The sequence below is a fragment of the Acartia tonsa genome, chromosome 6 (assembly GCF_053477335.1).
Source record: "Acartia tonsa isolate MP-2025a chromosome 6, ASM5347733v1, whole genome shotgun sequence".
NCBI classification, from domain to species: Eukaryota; Metazoa; Arthropoda; class Copepoda; order Calanoida; family Acartiidae; genus Acartia; species Acartia tonsa.
Window position 1 is genome coordinate 16985959 of NC_137265.1, and position 21941 is coordinate 17007899.

Below are 21941 nucleotides of genomic sequence, written 5' to 3' on the forward strand. Positions count from 1 at the left end.
TTTAGGACGCTATTAGCTGATATTCAAAGGCCCAATGGAAAGTCGGCACAGGATCCACCGAGTTGGGACAACCAGTTATTTAACCCCTTAGCCCTCTTTTGGTTTACTTAAAGATTACAGCAAGATTTAAACATGCAGAAAACTTTTAAACTAGATTGGTATTTTATTCATACCTTTCTTACATGAATCCCTGAAACCCTAGAAAATGGCGGGAACTTGGGGGAAGAACTTCTCAGCAATGGTAAGGGCGAGGCTGATAGTAACTTGAGACAAGATAGAGCTTACAGTTTAAGTCCTGAAAATAATGACCCTACATCATTTACTAAAAGTCAAGGTGAGGTTCTATATGGTTTATAATAATTTCAATTCAATTACTTGCTTGGATTTAAGGGATAAGACTATAAAAAGACAATTAGTTTTTTTGGCATTTATAAAATTAACTTTTTTTCACTATTGCTTCGAATCCGATGAATACCCCTTGGATTAGAACCAGTTCTTTAAAAAGTTGAAAAATCATGTATCGTATCGTATTACAAACAATTTTCACGAATAATTCAATAAAAATCCGTGGAGTCATCTAAACTGGGATTAATCTTATAGCTTTTCTCTTTATTATCCATGGAAAGCTGTCTGTAATAGGATGCAGAATATAGTTATTAACCCTCAATATTTCCCATTTTCTTACTCAAAATTGTGAAAATTTGCGTCTGGTCCGCGCGGCCAAGGCCAGGAAATGATCTGTCACATTTGATCCACAAAACAAAAAGTCTGTATTTCTTCAAAATTATGAAAAAAAGTAAAGATTTTGCACGCGACATTGTAAAGTGGGGAATTTGGGTAGACTATTAAGATTTAAGGCAGATATTAAAAATGATTTAGTAATTTAAAAAATGTTGGTATTAAGCTAGAAAAATAACATGTAAAAAGAACATTTATGCACCTGCAATAACTAATTTTATTTATACAAACATTAAATTTAGTTTCTATTTATCTCTTGCGTGGAGCTTTAATCCACTGGGCCCTATCCATTCGGGGTAATAGCTAAGCAAGGATCTCCTTTTCTTAACCTAAACTAACCTAAAATAGCATCAAAATTGATTTTAAAAATTGTAAAGACATACAAAACGATGAAACCCATGGAGCAAATTTCTCCAACATAAAATGTGATAAAGAATTTGCGCTTAAGCAAGAAATAATACACGCATTACTCAAACTGTTGTATCATATCCTAACAATTCTATTCAAAATTTCTTCACCAACGAGCTACGTTAATGCAGTGCTGTTATTTTATCAACATAAGGCAGTGGTACCTATGTTGATGTGAATATCAGCCAACTTAAATCAAACTAACGGCTACACCCCAAGCATCTAGGGCTCTGTAATTGACGGGGCAGAGAGAGGATAGAAAAATAGATTAAATCTTTTTAAAGATGTAAATCTAAAATTAAATAGCCTAAAAGATCTACATATGTAAAGCTTACCTAAAATAGATAACCCATTAGGTTCAGTAGTAATTGAGATCCTAAGATTCTAACGAATTCCTTACTACTTTACATAAAAGAATCTAGGTAACATAGTATCAATTGTCAATTAATGAACACCTTCTTTGACTTACATTTAGTAAGGGGATGAGAAAATATGGAAAGCCCAATTATGATCAACAAATTAATGAAAGTCTCTAAAGTTTTAAGCCAACAAAACAACATATTTATAAAACATGGATTCAGGTATAATATATAGTCTAATGTACCCTCCCTCCCCGAAGATTCAAGCAAGCTATTTGAATTTTATTTAATCGCAATTTCCCTTATTTTTGCGTAGAATTGCGTCAAGGAAATCTTTTAATGCAATTCCAATACATTGACAAATACATTGCAGGGAGAGAGAGAACATTATGCTGTTCAATACTCCCGTCCCCAAAGTTTTATAACAACATTTTCTTTTTCGTTGGTTTAACAACTTTGGGGACTTTTATTGAATTTTAATTAGTTGTTTCAGTAAATTGAGTTTCTAAACGTTTCAACCACTTATTGTCATCTACAAAAGGGATGTTTATCATCATTAGAGATGTACATCATTATATCGTCCATTGTCTTATCCCTTAAGATCCCTGAATACATTGACAAATGCATTCAAATTTGATTATGTAAACAATGCACGCAATCATTTGGTCTTTCAAATATGGGGTACAATCCATGGATCGTAATGGATAAGACATTGGCCGATAAATTGATGTGTATATCCCTTATAATGTTTCAAAACATTACCCCTTCTGTAGATTATAATTAGTGGTTGAAACGTTTGGGAAATAACCAATCAGAGTTTAATAAAATCTCGAAAGTTGTAAAGCCAACGAATGAGAAGACTTTTTATAAAACCTTGGAGACTAGTGTAATAAACAGTCCATATTTCGCCACTGCACTGGAGCTTACAAAATGTAACCCTCACTTTATTTTTATAATCTTTGAAAGAACCTACAATAATATTTTTCGCCCTGATTTGTCATGAATATGTATAGTCCTTGTTTATAGTGAGTTTGCATGTCTGTTCCGACTCGTTGTAAAACAAGAACGACAATAGTTAAAAATGACTCAAATTTCAAATTACTGTCTTCAACTGACTTTTTTCATAACTGTTAGCTTTTTGCCGCTTTTCATATACTTAATTTCTCAATTTTATTTCTTTAATTTATACTAATGGGAGGGGGTGGGGCTGGGATTAGAAGTCAGCAACCCCCCCCCCCATTCCAAGTTGGTTTCAATTTTAGTTTTAAAAATATAAAGTAAACAAAATTTTGAGAGGGGTAAATTTTTCTAAGGGCGATTTCGTCTTTCAAAATTAAATTGTTAGGTATAGTCTTTCCAGTACCCATGAGAAACTTCACTGTAAAGAAGAACCATATTGGTTTTAGCAGTTGGCGTGATCCGTCGATACTAATAGACATTCAATTACTTTCATGTAAGGCATTAGGTACCTTTTTGAATTTTAAGTTCAATTTCATTTATTTTTTTGTGTGCGTCTGCTTTATTATAATGGATATAAAATACATGGATATTGTGAAAGATTCTCGTACACCCTAATTAAATATTTCTCCCAGCTGGCTTAAGTAACGAAACCCCTATTCCCTCCCCTGATCTTTTAGGAAATCATTGACCAATATCAGAGGACTATATTAGCAACCTAAATTGACGACAAAAATTACCCTGGCCCAATATCCACGTATTCTATATCCAGTTTTATTATGTACCCTGAAAACGCCTGTGTTACTTCCTCATAATGTCCCTGAACTCACTGTTTTGATTTCAAACAGATACACACACATTTCTTTTGTAGCAAAGGAACTCTACAATTTGAAATTATTGTCTGTATGTTCGTCTTAATTGATTAGAGAGAAACGTTATTTTATTTTTCTCGGCTCCTTTTAAAGACAAAAGGTTGAATTTTGTCATAATTTCCAGCATTACCGAGTATAAAACAACCATAGCAGTTTTAGGCAGCTTTTTAGCTGATTTTGTCTTCACAACTGATTTTCCACATTTTTGGTGTTTGTGGACCGATATTAAAATTAAATTTCCAGATTAATAAGCATCTATATGTTTCATTCTTGATTTATCTTAATATTTTTGTGCTTTGCTTCTTATGGTTGAAGTCATCCTTGTTTAGAAGCTCATCTATACTAGATGTAGTTAGGATAATATAACTATGGTTCTAAGCCATACTGAAAAATCATGTATAATTTCGTACTATAGCCAGTTTTCTTTACGGATATATGTATAACTTAAAATCGGAATACAATACCTGGTCCTTTAAATCCTCAAGGCTAACAAAACTGGTTCTAATATTAATTCATTTTAATACCCGTGGATAGTTGTCCATAGTATGCTGCGATAAATAAATGTTGATGTTTTTCTATTTAAGGTAATGCCTCAAATTACCTTAAATTTAAGCAATCAATTGACTTATAGTCATTATCCTGCGAGTCTAAATGACGCCTGTCTGTAACGCCTCACTTCTTTGCATGTTATCATGTTTGTTTTTATTAAAGTCTTTATATTTAATTGAGAAATTGGAGCATTAAATGTTAAAAGTAAAATTAATTAACCGTAAATTAAACTTTGTTTTGTTAATTTTGAAAAGAAATTAAATTACTAAAAGGATTTTTGTCTTTTTGTTTAAAATTTAATTCAAATATTAATTGCATAAACATATACCTTCATTTATAAACGACAGTAAAAATATTCATTATTATACCATAATTCTGCTCGTTTTAGTTTGTTTTTTTAAAAAGAAATTTAGAAGAAGCTACTCTAAAGGTATAATTAAGAGACAGCGCAAAATGGCACCAAAAATAACGTCATACGATAAAATAACCAATGAGAGGCGAGCATAAATTTTACCATTGGTCAATTACAATGTATACTGGCCTCTCATTGAACAACTTTATTTTATGAAGTCATTTTTTTGGAGCCACAATGCGTGGTCTCTCCCATTTCCCTTAATTTTCTCTTTCCTTACCCTTCCCTTCCCCGTCACTTTTCATAACTCCCTCCCCCCTTCACTGTAATATGAGTTTTTTTGTGTTTTTTTCTCTTTCTTTATTTTCACTTTCTAACCCTATATTTGACCGTATAAGTTCAAAAGGCTTCGCTAATCGTAATATTTCTGGTTTCAATATTGATTAGGATCAAATATCTCTTTCTACAACATTTTCAAATAAACCTTCAAAAAGTCAAAATGAAATATTTTTTTTGATTGGTAGAGATGACGTTGGGTATTTTAAAATAACAATTTGAAATAACAAGTGTTTGTTGTAGTTTTATTTCTGGGTTATAGGTATTAGTAAATGTATACTATTCTAATACATATTGCAGTAAAGTTTTTTTTGTCTGTACCTTAAGATTTCGAAAACTTGTGAACCGATTGAGTCCTTGGCATTGCTGTTATTTTATATTTTTAATATATTTCTACTGTTTTTGTGTTTGCATTATGCTTCATTACTATAAATATTAAAGATTTCTTTAAAAAGTGCATAATTTTTTTGGGAAAGCTGAATAACAATTCCAATTTTAGTAGAGAAGGTACTCTAAAATTCACTTTGTTTCACCGTCCTTTGATCAGTCTGTAATTTACTTTGTTTCACCGTCATTGAAACAGTCTGTAACGCTATGCGAAATGTGATTTTCTCGGCTGCTAATGAAGATGAAAACTAAAATTTTCAATGAAGATTCCCATGACATATGCGGATCTGTTCTATGCATTGTTTTGTGTGTCTGTCAGTCATGTTAAAAGACATAAACATTATGTTTTTAATTTTCTTTGATTTTTTTTGCATATTCTCTCTTTCCTTTCTTTGTTATGAAAACTTAATATCTGCTTGTTTTGCCAGATTGTCCATTCAAATGATTTTTGCACTTCGCTACTTATGGATGTTGTCATCCTTGTTTTTATTTTATTCCATCTAGCAAGGATAACGGATCTTGGACAAAGTAGCTTCGGACAAAGTAGCTTCAGACAAAGTAGCTTCGGACAAAGTAGCTTCAGGACAAAGTAGCTTCAGGACAAAGTAGCTTCAGGACAAAGTAGCTTCTGGACATTTACTTAAGAAAAGTAGCTTCCTAAGAAAAAAGTAGTCTCTAATAGTAATAAAGGTCATGGCCGCAGCGCTCGGCCCCCTGGCCTGCCTAGCCGCGGGCGCTCGGCCCCCTGGCCTATAACCTAACCTAACCTATGTTAGCATCAGGACATTTATTTAAGTAAAATATCCTCAACTGATAATACATAGGTGGTTTGGAATTTCGTGGATTTTACAAATAGTTGTTACAATTTTTAAAATGATGTTTTTACAATTTTTAAAATGATGTTTTTACAATTTTTAGGTTAGGTTATAGGCTAGGGGGCCGAGCGCCCGCGGCTAGGCAGGCCAGGGGGCCGAGCGCTGCGGCCATGACCTTTATTATCAGTGGAGGCTACTTTGTCCGAAGCTACTTTGTCCGAAGCTACTTTGTCCTGAAGCTACTTTGTCCTGAAGCTACTTTGTCCTGAAGCTACTTTGTCCGAAGCTACTTTGTCTGAAGCTACTTTGTCCAAGATCCAGGATAACTATAGACTTATAACAAATTCACCAAAGTTTAAGTCTATATTATTTCTACCTTTATCCCTGATATATAATATGTTTGTTATAAATAATATTGGATATACAATGATTAGACATAAAAATTTAGTTCAAGTGTTCAAAATGTTTTCTTTAAATCTCAAGGACACAAAATGGCCTTAAAAACAAATATAATTAAAGTTACTAGCGGCTGCCCAACTAGTTTCAAGTGATACTATATCCTAAAGAGGAGAGGCATGGCAAATAAGTAGTCTAAGTAGACCAACCTTCATTTTCGATTTTAGTTGTCAAAAGAAAGTGTAAAAAAATTATTGGAAAAGCATGATCCCCTACCCTAAATTAGCTATAAACCTTCCAAGGATCTATTTTGGTACAATGTATATATTATTTAATTATACAGAGCTGGATCTTTAAATTATTTTAGTGGTTAGCCAGGTCGGGGTGAGCCGAATTTCAGCCAATCAAAGCGCGGCATTTCATAAAATGCTGTGCTCTCATTGGTGGAAAGTTGGCTCACCCAGATCTGGCTAACCGCTAAAATGATTTAAAGATCCAACTCTGTATAAATATATTTAAAGCTACTCTATGAAAATTGAAAAGTCTATAAACACTTTGTCTAATATGTGAGATGGTGTATTATATAATGTGCTTGTATTAATAAGTACATAAATTAATTATGTATTACTTGAATCAATTTGCTGTTTATATAACAATATAGTTGTATCAATGGATCTTTTGTTGAGGTAGACCTTTTGTAGGTGTAGGTCTTTTGTAGGTGTAGGTTCTTTGTATGTAAAGGTCTTTTGTAAGGTATGTCTTATGTAGGTGTAGGTCTTTTGTAGAGTTTGTCTTATAAAGGGGCAGGTCTTTTGTAGGGGTAGGTCTTTTGTAGAGTAGGTCTTTATTAGCAACGCCCAATTACATTAATCATCTAATCAATTTAATGTTTTTTTCTGTATAAATATATTGAAAACTATTACATCTAATTATTGTTAGCATGTTACTCTTTAATAATTAAACAGTCTATAAACTTTGTCTAATAAGTGAGATGGTGTTAGGCTTCCTAGAAGTTTTGCCAAATAAAAAATCAACCATAATTGAATATATTCTTGGCCATTTATAAACCTTTTAATTAAAGCATTTATAGGATTGGTCGACGGAAAAAAAGAGAAAAAAATAATCTTTAAAGCCGATTAATATCCGCTGGATTAGAACTGGTTCTTTGCGTGAACTGAAAAATCATGTATATTGAATAATATCGTATTATAGACATTTTCTACAAAAACAAAATAAAAATTCATAATATTAATACAAGTTTTGTTTGTCCGGGCTTTCGGCCCCTCGGGACTAGCAAAGCTTGAACTCATCTTGCAATTTTTTTATTTCATTATCCGCGGAAAGCTGTCTATAATACGATGCGCTAAATAACTATTCTTGCTTGAAAACACCGTACTATAAGAAATATCTTACTATGGTTTTAAACTCTGTGATTGGAAACATTATTTTGATTGCATGGAGGCTTTAAATGAGCACCAGACGACATACACACATAACCCCTAGAATATCTGCATTGTTAGAACCAGGATGACAACATCCATAAAAGCGAAGCACTGAAACGGTAGGACAAACGGACATTAACACTTGTATAGTGTCTGAACTGAATAATCAGAATATAAAAGTATAAGAATCGAAGCAAAATTGTAAGTAAATTTGTTGAAAAACTGCTTGATACAGAATAATGTTTATGGACATACTTACATGTTTAGGACTTGATTAAAGAGTTGCTTCGCTTATAATATTGTTATTTGTTGTCCCAGGAATCAATTTACCAAAAATCAGATCATTCGGATAATTAGATCACATAAAAATTTGTTGTTAAAAAAGTAGAAAAATCAACATGTTTAAAATGGACGTACGGACATTCTGGTAACGATTATAGAGTTGCTACGCTTTCTAAATAGTACCTAACTACTACAGGAATCATCATGCAAAGTTTGAAATTGATAGGACAATTCTAACATGCCTAAATTAACAAATAAAAGCTATCTATCTCGGACGGACGTACGGACGGACCGACCCTAATTATAGAAAAGCTTCGCTTTTAAAAATGGATACAAAAGGAAAAAAGGCAAAGGATAAGTGTAGAGTGACTTAGAGGAAATTAAGTGGCAAATCTAACAGAATACATTACAAAATGTAGAAAAACATTGATTGAATTTGCATAAATATAGCTGGTTAGATACAGTTGGTGTACTAACATTACAAATAAGGAATTCAAAAATACATTTATGGGATCTTCTGCAGTAAAACATTGCTGATAATGAATATTGCCAAAAACCTATGAATTTTAAAGGCTGCTAGCTGCCAAACGGCTGAACGCACAGATCATACCCGCACATCATTTTAAGCGCTATAAGAAGGCCTACAAATAATCTGGAATACCCAAGATTTAATGATACATAGGGAAAGCTTCACTGAAAAAAAACGCGTAAACTAGGCCTTTTTCGCGCATTTCTCTACACAGCGAGATAATTATGCATTATAGATTTATGGCTATTCCAGATTATTTGTAGGCCTTCTTATGCCGCTTAAAACAGTGTGTGGGCATGATCTGTACATCAAGCCGTTTGGCAGCTTTAGCAGACGAAGATTTTATTTATTTTTAGTAACATATGACACCAAACTATAAAAACTTGCACACCAATAATGTGGTCAGATTATCCCTACACAGTTTTCCTATTGGTCCTACTAAAATTTTGATCGTCTAGACATTTTATATCTATTAAAATGATCAATAGTTGCGCAGATATCATTGGGTTCAATCAAATGGAACTTGATAATAAATAGCAACATCTAACTCGCTCCTCTATATAATACCATTTTGCATAACGTGTGATGATGTAACAAATCCATTTTTTCGTGTAGTCTGCAGTGATCAATAAGATCTCGGAAACTATTTTACTAATAGTTCTAAAATTTGTATTAGTTCTAGGTTTATTATTACTTGTATCCAGATTCTCATGTTCTCTAACAAAGTTAAACGCGCAGCGGGCTAAAATACCTATCACCCTCCCTCAATCCCCTTTACCAAATCTCCTCCCCTTCTCTTGTTTAAAAGAATCAAATAATAAATTACAGGAAAAATTAAACCCTCAAAAAGATTCAACCATTCAATTTAGTTATATACATATTTTAGAATTTTGAAAAAAAAAGGTTTCAATAGTTCTAATCAAATAACATTAAAAAATAAAGGGAATTCTCAACTTTTATTAAAACATAATATTATTCCTATGTAATTAAACTTATTTCATACATTTTTATGCAAAGTTATAAATTTTCATAATAATTTCATAATTAATCTTTTCATTTGTTTATTTGAAAAGGACCTTTACAGTAAATTACATGTAACTGAATTTAATTGATTGTATAATAATAATAATCAATACATTATTACTTGGATGTTGCACCAGATTTTTATGTAATCTAAAAAAGTGTAACTCGTAGCTGGCTAAAATAACGATACCCTCCATTAACCCCCTTTACCCAATCCCCTCCCTTGGATGAACGAACTGGCCAATAAATGAGGTCCATGTTAGCAACCTAAATTTTCCCCCTGTCAATATATCCATGTATATCCTATATTCATAATATAATTAGTCATTTTTACTTAACTTTAACGGTTTATGCAGATATATCTAGAATTCTAAATTATTATCAAATTAGATTTTAAAACAAGCAATTAAAAGCTTTAATTCTGTTTAAATATACAATTGTACTTTGGGCTAAAAAGTTAGGTATAAATCTGTGTTATTGTAAAAAATGATAATTTATAACGGAGAATCCCCAAAGGTTTGCCTGTTTCTGTCTGTTCTGTAACTTGCAGGCTCGAATTTTAATGGATAAGACAATGGTGGAAAATTAATGTAAATACAATAAAAATTAGACTAAAGTTATTGGTTTAATTATTTGTTCACTTCTAGTTTGAACCAACAAATCTAATAAAAATACTTAAAGTTTAAAATTAACGAATGGGTGAACATGTTTATAAACATTACAGTCTAATGGCAACTGAAGCCACAGCCTCTTCTACTAAAGTGGTAGGATTGTTTGTACACTGTGTTTCTTATGGTCAAATTAAGAGACTATCCATCTAGACCTATATTCTTTCTTGTTTATGTTATTTTAGAAATGGATATCTATAATACAAAGTAGAATGATGTCTGTCCGTCCCTTAAGATCTCGGTAACCACTGAACCGATCGGATTCTACTCTTCAGGGAATATATCTACTGGTTCTGTGGTGGTTTTAGGCTATTTTCTTGGGGGGGGGGGGGGGGGGTGGGACACCCCCAACCCCCCAAAAAATGAAAAAAATCACCCCCTCAATTTTGTTTAAATAATTATTTAAAATTAGTGGTGTAGCGGAGGCTTTTCATCAGGTACTTAATTAAAAAAAAAATTATTTAGAATTTGTGGGGGCATCTTTAGAGGTATTTATATTTATTTTTATTTAATTACCTCTTGGGGCAAAGCCCCTAGAGGCTAGGGGCGAAGCCGCTAGTAGGATATACGTGAATATGTACTTACACTACAGGGCAAAATTGGTCGTCAAGTTAGTACATAAAAATATGGCACAACATCCAAGCAATAATTTATCCATTATTTCAGAATGGTCTGGAGTGAGGACCTACCGTGCCTATGATCACATAGAAAAAGCTTGGACACTAAACTCAATCACAGATTCAGATACTTTCAACACAGACAAATCCAGGTATGAAATATTTAGTTAGGAATCTTAAGGACGATAAATAGTAAAAATACTCAATAATGATAAACAAGATTACCCCTTTTGTTATTTAAAGGATTGATAGAAAATTTGGACATCAACAAAGTTTGAAATTAACAAATCAAAATTCAAGAAAAGTTCCCAAAGTTTTTGAGCCAACGAATAGGTGGTAATTAAACTTTGGGTACAAATGTAATTTACAGTCTATTGTCCCCTCCCTCACTGAAAATTATTTTAAGTAATTTTTCAGGGATGTGACGATACGAAAATGGAAGAAAAAAATTAACTTTCCTTCATTATTTATCTATAATAAAAAGTAGAATGATGTATGTTCTTCCGTCTGTCTGTCTCTTAAGATCTCGGTAACCACTGAACCGATCGGATTCTACTCTTCAGGGAACATACCTACTGGTCCTGTGGTGGTTTTAGGCTATTTTCTTCGGGGGTGGGACACCCCCAACCTCCCCAAAAACCAAAATTCCCCCCACCATTTTTTTAGAAATTATTTTAAATAGTGGTGGAGTGGGGGCATCTCAAGAAGTACCTAATTTTTACGAATTTTGCAAATTCGTCATTTTTTCGCGAAAACTTGCGATCCATTCAATTTTTTTTCGGCTGGGTAGGTAATATAAGATGTAATTATACCTCCTGGGGCAAAGCCCCTTGAGGCTAGGGGCGCTAGTATTTCTATAAAATAGCATCTGGATGCCTTTAGTCATTTTAACCATATAAGTCTACCATTTATTAGTATTGACGTGCATGGATCTAAAGGGAAAAGACAATGGCCGATAAATAAAAGTTTTGGTGCTAGTGTAATGAACAGCCCAATTTACCCTAATCCCTGTTCAACGTATGTGGTAACTTTTTTCTTTGTTCACAGTTTTTATTACACTGTCTATTCAAATTAACGCAGTATTGGAGCTGCAATGATGACGCCCTTTAATGATTTACATTAGTAATAAATAATGATTTTCTATACTATTTTCTATAACGTTTTACCATATTAGATTTTATGTACTTATGTTTTGTTTATAACAAAAATTGGTTCTTTTGTTGACTTGAATGAGAATAGGGAGGAAGGAGACAATGAATAGTTTTTTACACTAGTCCCCAAAGTTTATAATAACATTTCCTTATTCGTTGGCTTGACAACTTTGGGGACTTTTATTGAATTTTGATTAAGATTGTTCATTAAGTGTCCAAACATCCAATGATTGTAAATAAATTATCGGCAATTGTCTTATTCATTTAGATTCCTGCTTTGTATGACACCTTCCGTGATTGACTTGTAAAGATGTTTTTAACGTCTTTTGCTATAATATATTACAGCACAGAACTAGGCTTTAACTCATACTTATTCTAAAGTGATTTTAGTGTAAAAGTACCATAAAAAACAGGTAGAATTCCTTTAATGCACTAGTTTACCAAATATTACACTTTACTTTAAACTTTTAGTGCTCTCAAACGAAGTGCCTGTAGAGCCCTGATAATTTTTATTCTATTTTAAATACCTATTTCCTAATGTTACCTCCTAACCTAACCTGAAAAATAGTAACTAACAAAATTTACAACAAAAAAATATTTTTTCTTTTTTAAAATCTATTTTAGGTATCAGGCTCTAAATTTTTCTAATAAACTAAAATAAATATCAGAACAAGAGGGCAGAGAGGAGCTGGTAATGATCAACTGGAGATTTTATGGTTTTTGTCATCAATTCTCGGGGCCTTTTTTGTATTCAGTGAACATTTTATTACCCTGCTCGTAAATGTCGCGTGTACTGTCTATTATCATACTCACTCAAAGCTAAAATATTCTTGTTTAACAAGGATGATAAAATTCATAAAAGTCCATATTTGCTTTGCACAAAATAATTTTATATTAGTTTTTTCGCCTCTAATTTCTATAGGGGCTTGTCCCCAAGAGGGGGTTGATACTACTCTCTTGTGCAATGTTATTAAAAAAAAAAAACGGGGGTGGGGGACAAATTATTTCTCGGGCTCTTATATCCCCCTTCCAACCCCCCCCCCCAGGAAAACATTCCCTTAGGTAATTTTAATTTTCCCTGAAATTTTTTAACAAAGTCAGACAAAGAGACAGACAGAAAGACATCATGCTTCTAAGATTTAGATTTTAGATGTAAGAAATGGATATTATAATCTTTATTTTTTTTTAAGTTTCGAAAAGAAACAAAGGATGTATACTACAGAAATGATTCTGTGAAGTATAATCTTTATAAAAAATGCTTAAATTTGTATGATAAGAATTGATCATTTATAATTGCATGATTTTATATTAATTTTGTTCTTACCACAAATATTATATGCTTCGATGGTTAATATGGAACTTTTCATTTCATGTTTCTATACACTCCAGGGATCTTAAGGGATAAGGTAATGGAAGTAAAATTATATGTACAATGTACATTGTACAAAAGAACAGTGAAGCTTTTTTTAGTAATGTAAATTTAGGGGTTTCAAAGGTTTGAGGGGGGAAATCTAATGCAGTTTATGAAATTTTAATGGGGTGAAATAAGGGTTTAAAGTTTGAGGGTGGTAATCACCAATTTACCTTTTGAATGTCTATGATTGTACAACTACACATACCCCCAATTATGATATAAGAAACTAACAATTCTGTGTAAACACTTGAATTATTATTAGAAAAGTTCGGATACTGTGCTAGTTTTTATTACTAAATGAAAAGTATGGATACTGCTAGTTTTTTCTACCCAATCAAGTTTTTAAGCAGCTAATGAATGGGAAAACTTGTTTGTAAAACTTTGGGCACAAATATAATTTACAGTCCATTGAACCATCCCTCCCTGATATACAAAGGCGTGTGTGCACGCAAACAAATTTGCCAAATTGTTGCCAATTAATCACACCTTTTTGATTTGTTTATGCTTTTAAAAAGACATACATAGTGTTTTTATATTTCCCGAACAATTAAATTTTTATATGTATAATGTAATTTTATTTGTAAGGATTTGAGAACCTTAAAGTCAGTTTTAAACAAATTTAATCTCAACCTTTTTTTAAAAATCATTTTTGTCTAAAACTATAAGATTTAGATTTTTTAAATTGAATTGCATTGAAATACTGTCAATGTTGAATTGAATAATGAAAGAGATTTCGTGAATTTCAAACGTTTGAAAACTTATAATCCAGCTAATATTTACAGTTTTTCTGTAAAATTACTTCAAATTTATATGTATTTTTTTTATGAGGCGTCTGTAAGATGTCTATCGGTCTTAACAAACAGACAGACACACATCCTGTTACTTTTATATATACAAATATATTATTTTTCAGAAATGAGATTTACGAGTTGGACCCCCACGAGGAGAGTGGTTCTTCCCTGACTATTGTAACCGTGTCTGCTCCCCCGGAGTTGTTTACACCACGCCCACAAATATTTACACCCCCTTCAGGAATTGATACTTAATAGTTATTTATCACAACGTTTTATAGACAGGTTTCCGCAGATGATTTATGATTTTTCGGTATGGACGAGAACCGGCTCTAATTGGTTTGGATTAATGCCTCTTTCCAAAACAGGCATAACTAATGACCATGTACAATTAGGACTTACAGACAAAGTTCAAGTAATCAAATAGTCAGTTGTCTGTTAATAAACAAAACCTCTTGTGTTTTTACAGAAAAGGAGAAATTGAGTCCTCTTATTAATGAAACAAACTTTGAATCTACTGCAGTTCACGGTAAAAATTATAAATTTTAAAGGCTACTAGCTGCCAAACGGCTGAACGTACAGATCATACCCACACACCATTTTAAGCGGCATAAGAAGGCCTACAAATAATCTAGAATAGCCAAGATCCAATTATGCACAGTGAAAGCTTCACTGAAGAAAAAACGCGTAAAATAGGTCTTTTTCGCGCATTTCTCTGCACTGCGAGATAATTATGCATTATTGATTTATGGCTATTTCTGATTATTTGTAGGCCTTCTTATGCCGCTTAAAACAGTGTGCGGGCATGATCTGTACGTTCAGCCGTTTGGCAGCTAGCAGCCTTTAAAATTCATAGATCTTTGGAAATATTTTACCGTTAACTGCAGTAGATCCCAAACTTTGTATACAAGTCATAATATAGCATATTAATGTATTTCACCTGTATTTCGGTGAAGGCATTCTCTATACTCTTTGAAGACGCAAGACAATGAGCAGGTCGCAGGTGCTGATATGTTATTGCTGGCTACTTATGCAAATAATCTATTTTTTAAAACTATAAATATTTAAGTATTGACTGCTATAGAATTTTTAGAATCTCCTACATCAACCAACCCAAAATCACTTCAAAATCTGAATTCATTACAAACAAAATCTAATGAAAATATAAAGAAATTTAATAAAGACAAGGAAACATTCAAGATTGACAACACTATTCTGAATATCACAGAGTATTTGGTGCTTCTTGAAGAGAATCCTGTTAAAAACTTTGAAAAAGCTGAAACTATTTCTTTAGGTAAATTTTTAAAGATTGACTTCTATTTAAAGAAAAAAATGTCTTTATTCTTTAAGTTGAAAGTGTTTTTTTTTAATATTACACTGCATCTATAATTATTATTATCGACAAAGCATAATTTTAAAATGACTAGGCGAATATAGTTGATATTCATTTAAAATGTTCCTTCATATAAAACTTAACAAGAACTCCTTATTTCTTTAGACCAGAGCTCAGCGGCCGCGCATCATCCGCCCGTAAGATTCAGGGAAACAACCGTTTAAATTTCTAATAACCAACTGGATGTTTTAACCTTATCCAAATGTGGGAATACCTTTTATTTTTAAATTTCCAATGGCCCAAAGGGGTTTAAATTTGAGGCGGCTGCTGAGTCCTGCTTTTGACCCTTCATTTAAAAATAAATCTATTTTTATCCTAAGATCAAGTTTACTCTTTGTTTTTAACAAAAAAAATAAGGTAAAGAAATAATTATTTTCTCTTTTTTAGATGTAGTAACAGAGCCATATCATACCTTCCCTCCATCCTCCAGCTATCCACCTCCAACACAATCAAACATCATCAAACAAAATGACAACTTCAAGAGAGAAGTTCTTTATAGCAACCCTGATTTTGAGGATGATGAACATTACTTCACTGACCATCTGCACTTTCATGATCCTTTCAACGTGGATCAGCTTCCAGATCCTTTCAGTGGGGATAAATATGAAGAACCTTTTCACGAGGAGTCCCCTAATTTTGGATCAATCTATTCTTTATCCCAATTAGATAACAACTATATAGATTCTGCTGACTATCTTAGTGATGCTTTTGATGACATAGCACCTCTTTACCCAACATTTGGTGACAAAATATCCAATGACAAGTTTACCTTTGAAGATGATAGTCATAGCAAGAATGAATTTGGAAGGATTAAGAAATCAACACCTATTCCAAATATATTAGTTCCATTCACAGGCGTAACGCCACCAGGTTTGAGTCCAACAGTCACCTGGCCAACTCTAGCAACGTCTACAAGTGAGAAAAATCCAGCAAATGAAGTTTCAATAAATGAAATAAATTCTGGAGAAATAACCAAATCCACATATGCAAGTTCTTTTCAGGAAAACCTGAAGATTGCTCAACTAGAACAGAAGGAGGCTTTAACAGAAAATAATACTCTTGACGAAGGTAAACAATTCCCCCATTTATCAATTGGAATACTTATAATCCATTTGCTATTATTTCAAATACAATCCTCATTGAGCAATTTTTTTTTTTTTTGGGGGGGGGGAGGATTATCCTATTTAAAGCTTTACGGTTATCGTGAGAATCATATCGGCCAATAGCTTAGTGAGATATTTAAATAACATGTAGACGAATATTCATACTTTCTTTTTAAATAAAAATTTAGTTTGCTAAAATCCGGTTTTTTTTAACTTTATTGAAAGCTTTTAGTTAAACTGATTTTTAAAATAATGTGAAAGGGGGTCTTCTGGTAAGGAAATGACTCCATCTAATAATCTTTCAAATCAGTCAAAAATTCTCAAAAAAAGCTTCAAAAATATTGTTCATATAAATTTACATTTTTAGAAGGAACTGAAGAACGAGATGCTACAGAGAGAATAGATAAGACACAAGACAATTCAACTGAAAATGATCCTAATACTGAATTGGATAATGAGTCATCTGAAGAAACTACCACTGATAGTAATGATATTGATACTGTAACAGAATCAGAAAACCAAGATGAGAATGAGCAGGAAGAAAAGGATGTCTGCACTGATATAGATAATTGCCAAGAGGTCAGTTTTATAAAGTAAAATGCATACCTTTTTAGCCCCCCCAAAAATATTTCTAAATAATTAGCAGCGAGGCTACTCTATAACTAGGGGTTGTCCGTACGTCTGTCTGTATGTCACATAAGTAAATTGCATTTTGTGAATTTTCAAAATTTTTATTTAGTTTTCCTAAAAAAATTTTTTACATCCAAAATATTGTTTCAATGTTCAAAGCTGTGCTACTTTTTCATACAATTATCCTCGTAAAAGATATACTGACGTCTTTAACTAAACAAGAAAAACTAACAATTAGTTAAATAGTATAACTTGGCTCCTTAAAATGACTTAATAGGTATTTCTCGCATCGTATTATAAACGGCTTTCCGCGGATATAGAATGTACAATTATAAGATTAAAACTAGTTATTTTTAGCCCCGAGGTGCCGAAGACACCGGCTAAAAAAACTGGTTTTAATCTTATGATTGTACATTCTTATATTCGTAGAAAGCTGGATATAATACGATGCTAGACATAGTTTTTTCGTATTGATGAGAACCGGTTCCTGTCCACCGGATTCAAATGAATACGAGAAAAGTTATTATTTTGTTGCTTCACACTGAATAACAATAAAATCCTTAAAAAAACATTATTTTAAGCTTTAATGAAACTATGGAAAGGATTGGTCATAATTAGCGTAGCAATATAATTTTCTTTATTTAAATACGTAATTGGTTAATATATATTCAGTATTCACTTAAAGTTATTTTCGTTCGCATATTTAAATTTTAGCATTTTAAACTTGGAAATCAGCCAAACCATAAAAAAATATGCTTTACTTTACGCAGTGGTCTCAGACTAAACGACCAGGCAAACCTTAGTTACAGAGTAGCTACGTCACTGAAAACTTCCTTGAGATATTTTTAAAGTCTTTATGTTGATTTAAACAATTGCATTCCTATTTATATTGTTCTATTTACAATTCTCTCAATTGTTGATTGCAATTCTAAACATCTTTTACAAACAATTATTTATCTGTCAAATATTTTTGGACATGGTTTGTTTTGACATTAAAAGAAAGTCCTTGCTTTTTTGTTGTCTTTTGTTTTTTGTTGTTGATGTCTTGTTTAAATAGTTGTAGTGAGACAATGGATACAGTATACGTGGATATTATGACAGGGGAAAAAATTATGTTGCTAACAAGGAACTCATTTATTGGTCATTTCGTTTATCCAGTATGAGTGAAGGGGATGGGGAACAGGTGGTTGATGAGATTATCGATATTTTAGCCCGCTACGAGTTTTACTTTATTAAAGAACATGAAAATCTGGTATAACATCCAAGTATTATATATCCATTAGCGAGGCTATATCCGTAAAATTAAACACTAATGGAAAACATATACCATACCTCACTCTTATTTTAATAAAATTATATTTATCTTTATTTAATGTTAGACCAGCTAAGTGCAAATAAACCCATTCGCGATTTCATGCACTTTGTACATCTTTAACCCCACGGGGCACTCCATGCGTAGCTCCTCTATCCTTTTTATAATTTTTTTATGATTGTTCACTTTAAAATGAAGTAGTATAACCGATTTGTGAAACCTAAAGTTCTTATCAGCTGTGTGTACATTTCTTCAGTAAATATAAAGAAATTCTGTGATTAATTGACTGGGAATTTTGATAAAAAAGGTGTACTATAATAAAATATATATACAAATACAATACATATATACTTTTTATGCTACATTAGGTTAAAATAGCCAAAACCACTAACAAATACTCAAGTCTTACCTTGAGGGTTGAGATGCATTAGGCGAGCTGTTTCTTGGGTATTACTTATAATGATTTATAAAAAGCTATGGTGCAGTAAACAGAATTTGCACTATTTAATTACATTTAAAATAATTATATTTCGTTATTAAAAATCAGAGAAAAATTTATAATAAATAATTGTACTGCCTTCAAATAGACCAACATACAGTATGGGAATCAAAGCTTTACAATTTACGCTCTGCGTTTAATGGACATGCTTTTGATTTGAACAAAGTGCCTTGTAAACAAATCATTGTTTAAAGAAATAATAAATGGTTCAAACAATTACTTTAAAGATATAAACAGCACGTACATTTTATCGATCTTGGGTTTGTGTTTAATTACCCCCCCCCCACACTTACTTTAAATTAAATTAAGAAGAAAAAAAATAATACCCTAAAATGCAAATTCAATTGCAATAACAAGCTGAATCATTTAGAAGTTTAAATATACAAAGCTATAAGTTTCATCGACTGTACAAACTGTACAAATCTTTGAATAGATTGTTGGAAGTTGTAATAATTGTTAGTATCCAGCTGTGCTCATGTTCTGATATGTCCTTGTCAACACATGATAAATCTTAATATACATAGTTTAGGGTGCATTATAAAAAATTAAAGTACAAGTAAAACTATTATTATTTTGAGTATTGCTCAGATGATAAATTAAGGGGGGGGGGGAGGGAAGTTCTGACACATTTGCGTAAACGGTGAGTATAGGCTTTATCTTTGGACTGAGAGGATAGGTTAATTGGGATAAAATCATTCTTATATGATGAATTTCCCCCAGATTTAAGATTTTTTGGATAGGCCTCCAGGTTCCGGAGCTCCAGGCCTCCAGGTGTCCTCTGTACAGGTAAAAATGAAAAAAAAAAATTTTAAAGTTAAAAATCAACTTATAAAACAAAATATGCATGTTTTTTCTTCAAATATGTGAATAATATTAAAAAAGATGCATATTTTGTCTTATGGGTTGACCTGTAACTTTAAAAGAAATTTTTTTTTTCATTTTTACCTGTACAGAGACCACCTGGAGGCCTGGAGCTCAGGAACCTGGAGGCCTATCCAAAAAATCTTAAATCTGGGGGAAATCCATCATATAAGAATGATTTTATCCCTAATAACCTATCCTCTCAGTCCAAAAATAAAGCCTGTACTCACCGTTTACGCAAATGTGTCAGAACTCCCCCCCCCCTCCCCTTATTTTAGCATTTTTTGATTATTTTGGGAATATTTTGTAAAGACACTACCAACTGCAGTATTGTCTTTACTAAAAATTTCTAAAATGATTTAACATCAAATTAGAATTACCAAGGATATAAGCATTATTTTCGCGCATTTATGTGCGCTGCGCAAAAGATAGTCCTTATATTTTAAATTTCTTTAAACTATGATATCGGTAGTCTTTAGTATTTGTTATCAGCAGCCTACAAACTAATTGATGATAGTCCTTTTTGTATATTTCCTAATTAACCCTATTGTTGTATACCTGAAACTTTCAATAAATGTCGTCTGCTTTAGGATGAAAGTTTTAGCCTAGAAGAACTTGGAAGAGAGGACAGGAATTCTCATCATTTCCCTTCAGGTGATTGGAGGATAAAATACCTGATATACCTATTTTTTAGGTTTCAAATTCAGAATATTTTTATTTGATGTATGCTAACCTGATTTTTCCATATAATTTTATGCACAATTTTTACAATATTTTGCCAAATTATGCTGATTGACGACACATTCTTTTCTAATGTGACATCAATCGGGATATTTGAGCCAAGCGTTGTAACATTTGTCCACTTTTTTGGAGACATTATAAGCTGCTTCCTCTATCTCATATATCAGCTAAAGGAATATGTTTTAGAGAGGGATTACTGGCATCCGAAGTGAGTTACATAGACGATAATGGTCTGTCAATTTTTCACAAGAAGTTTCATTTACCGATATTTATTTATAGCATAAGAGAGAATCTTTATTTCTTGCTATGACATAATATGACAGATAAATATTGAATTTAAAAATATTATTTTAGATTTGAGTTGTCCAGCCAACACTGATACTGTATCAGAAGAATGTAAAGAATTGGGCTACACAGTCACCAGAGAAATGGACAGTCTTAGAAAACTGTATAGGTACTGTTCCTCCTATACATTAACTGTCTTCCACCATACCATTGATTCCTTACAAGCTTTTCGCGGATTAAAATGGAAAATTTCAACCAATTTTGTTAGACCCATTGGGCCAAAGAACCTTGCTAACAAAACTGGAATTAATTTTAAGATTTTTATTTAAATATTCGTGAAAAATTGTCTGTAATATGATGTTATACATAACTTTTCTGTATGGCTGACAACTGATCATAATTCAGCGGATATAAATCGGTTTCCAAGGCATATTGCAAAATACACTATTGATTATAGAAAGTCTAAATGAACATTACCTGAATTAAACATTCGACCACATTGCTTAGAAATTTATACGGAAAGGCTTTTCGTTTTATCCATAGTTATAAGTCAGTGACAAAAAAGTTTATTTCTTAAGATAAAGATTTGCTTGGGGAAAATATATCGTTAAAAAATTTGTGGCTCGTGTAATGGGTTTGAATCTATGTTATGCACACAAAATTATTCAAACGGTACTCATGCAATACTAAATTGGTCTAATTATTTTGTTTGATTTATCATCTAGACTAATATACCTATTTTTACAATAGGGAAAAGCAGAAGATGGAGCGAGAAATAGAGAGTCGACTTGATAGTCTGGAAAAAAGGATGGAAATTATAGAGGATCCGGAACAACAACATTTATTTAAACAACTTGTTGCTCAAGTTACAGGTATACAATGATAAATCTTATTTTAATTTAATTATGTTTTGCCTATATTTACAAGAATGAAACTGTCCATTTTTAAATAGGACAGTCGGACAAACTAACATCAACAATTTTAAAATTAAGTAATTAATTACAAATACTATAAGATTTTTAAGTTGAACT

General features: G+C 32.1%; 1 protein-coding gene and 1 pseudogene across 1 annotated transcript in view; one reads left to right on the forward strand and one right to left on the reverse strand.

Annotated features, from left to right (window-relative positions):
• Nucleotides 1-34: 34 nt before the first annotated feature.
• LOC145322994 (uncharacterized) overlaps nucleotides 35-21941 on the forward strand; it is a 52403-nt gene continuing 30496 nt past the window's right edge. The window contains exons 1-10 of the mRNA XM_080165381.1: nucleotides 35-41; nucleotides 203-334; nucleotides 10780-10882; nucleotides 14209-14325; nucleotides 15169-15380; nucleotides 15867-16547; nucleotides 16950-17161; nucleotides 20475-20538; nucleotides 20980-21079; nucleotides 21661-21782. Coding sequence (XP_080021507.1) covers nucleotides 35-41; nucleotides 203-334; nucleotides 10780-10882; nucleotides 14209-14325; nucleotides 15169-15380; nucleotides 15867-16547; nucleotides 16950-17161; nucleotides 20475-20538; nucleotides 20980-21079; nucleotides 21661-21782 — 1750 coding nt within the window. The remainder of the gene's footprint in view (nucleotides 42-202; nucleotides 335-10779; nucleotides 10883-14208; nucleotides 14326-15168; nucleotides 15381-15866; nucleotides 16548-16949; nucleotides 17162-20474; nucleotides 20539-20979; nucleotides 21080-21660; nucleotides 21783-21941) is intronic.
• LOC145323514 (small nucleolar RNA U3) lies at nucleotides 13055-13128 on the reverse strand (annotated as a pseudogene).